We start from the raw sequence: 605 nt of genomic DNA on the forward strand, positions 1-605 counted from the left end.
CACACCACTCCTGCTGCTGCTCCCGCTGCTGCTGCTGCTGCTGCTGCTGCTGCTGCTGCTGCTGCTGCTGCTGCTGGTGGTGGTGGTGGTGGTTTGGTTCGCTCGCACCAGCTGCAGCACGAAAGCCAAGACAACGAGAACAGCAGCAACTAGCTGCGAGAGCCGCAGAGACAGCAGCAGCATTTGTGGCCCAGCAAAGCGCAGCAGCAGCAGCAGAGTAGGAAGAAGAGAGACAAAAGAATAAACAAAAACACAACCAGCAGGTGTATTTACATCAATAAACATGCTGCTGCTATCGCTCCCACTGCTGCTGCTGCTGCTGCTGCTGCTGCTGCTGCTGCTGCTGCTGCTTGTCTCCGGCCTAACAGCCATCAACGCCACTAAAACAACTAAAAACTGAACAGAGAACAACCAACAGAATACATCGTTCTTTGTACATACACCGAAAACACCGTGGTACGAGCGACAGAACTCTCGCAGCTTCATGCATAGGAGGGCCCCCTGAAAGGGCCCCAGGGGCCCCCGGGTATAGTTAGCTTTGTTTAGGTCTTCTACGTCGAGAGCAATGCTGCTGCTCAATGGTTTGCTGCTGCTGCTGCTCAGCT

The 605-nt window shown here is 54.5% G+C and overlaps 1 protein-coding gene across 1 annotated transcript in view; it reads right to left on the reverse strand.

Moving 5' to 3' along the window:
• Positions 1-605, reverse strand: part of EMH_0066070 (uncharacterized protein) — a gene marked incomplete at both ends in the record, with an annotated part of 3,794 nt that overhangs the window by 185 nt on the left and 3,004 nt on the right. The window contains one exon of the mRNA XM_013498462.1: positions 1-111. Within this exon, the coding sequence (XP_013353916.1) occupies positions 1-111 (111 nt within the window). The remainder of the gene's footprint in view (positions 112-605) is intronic.

This window comes from Eimeria mitis, genomic scaffold (genome assembly GCF_000499745.2).
Source record: "Eimeria mitis Houghton genomic scaffold, Emh_scaff3438, whole genome shotgun sequence".
Taxonomy (NCBI): Eukaryota; Apicomplexa; class Conoidasida; order Eucoccidiorida; family Eimeriidae; genus Eimeria; species Eimeria mitis.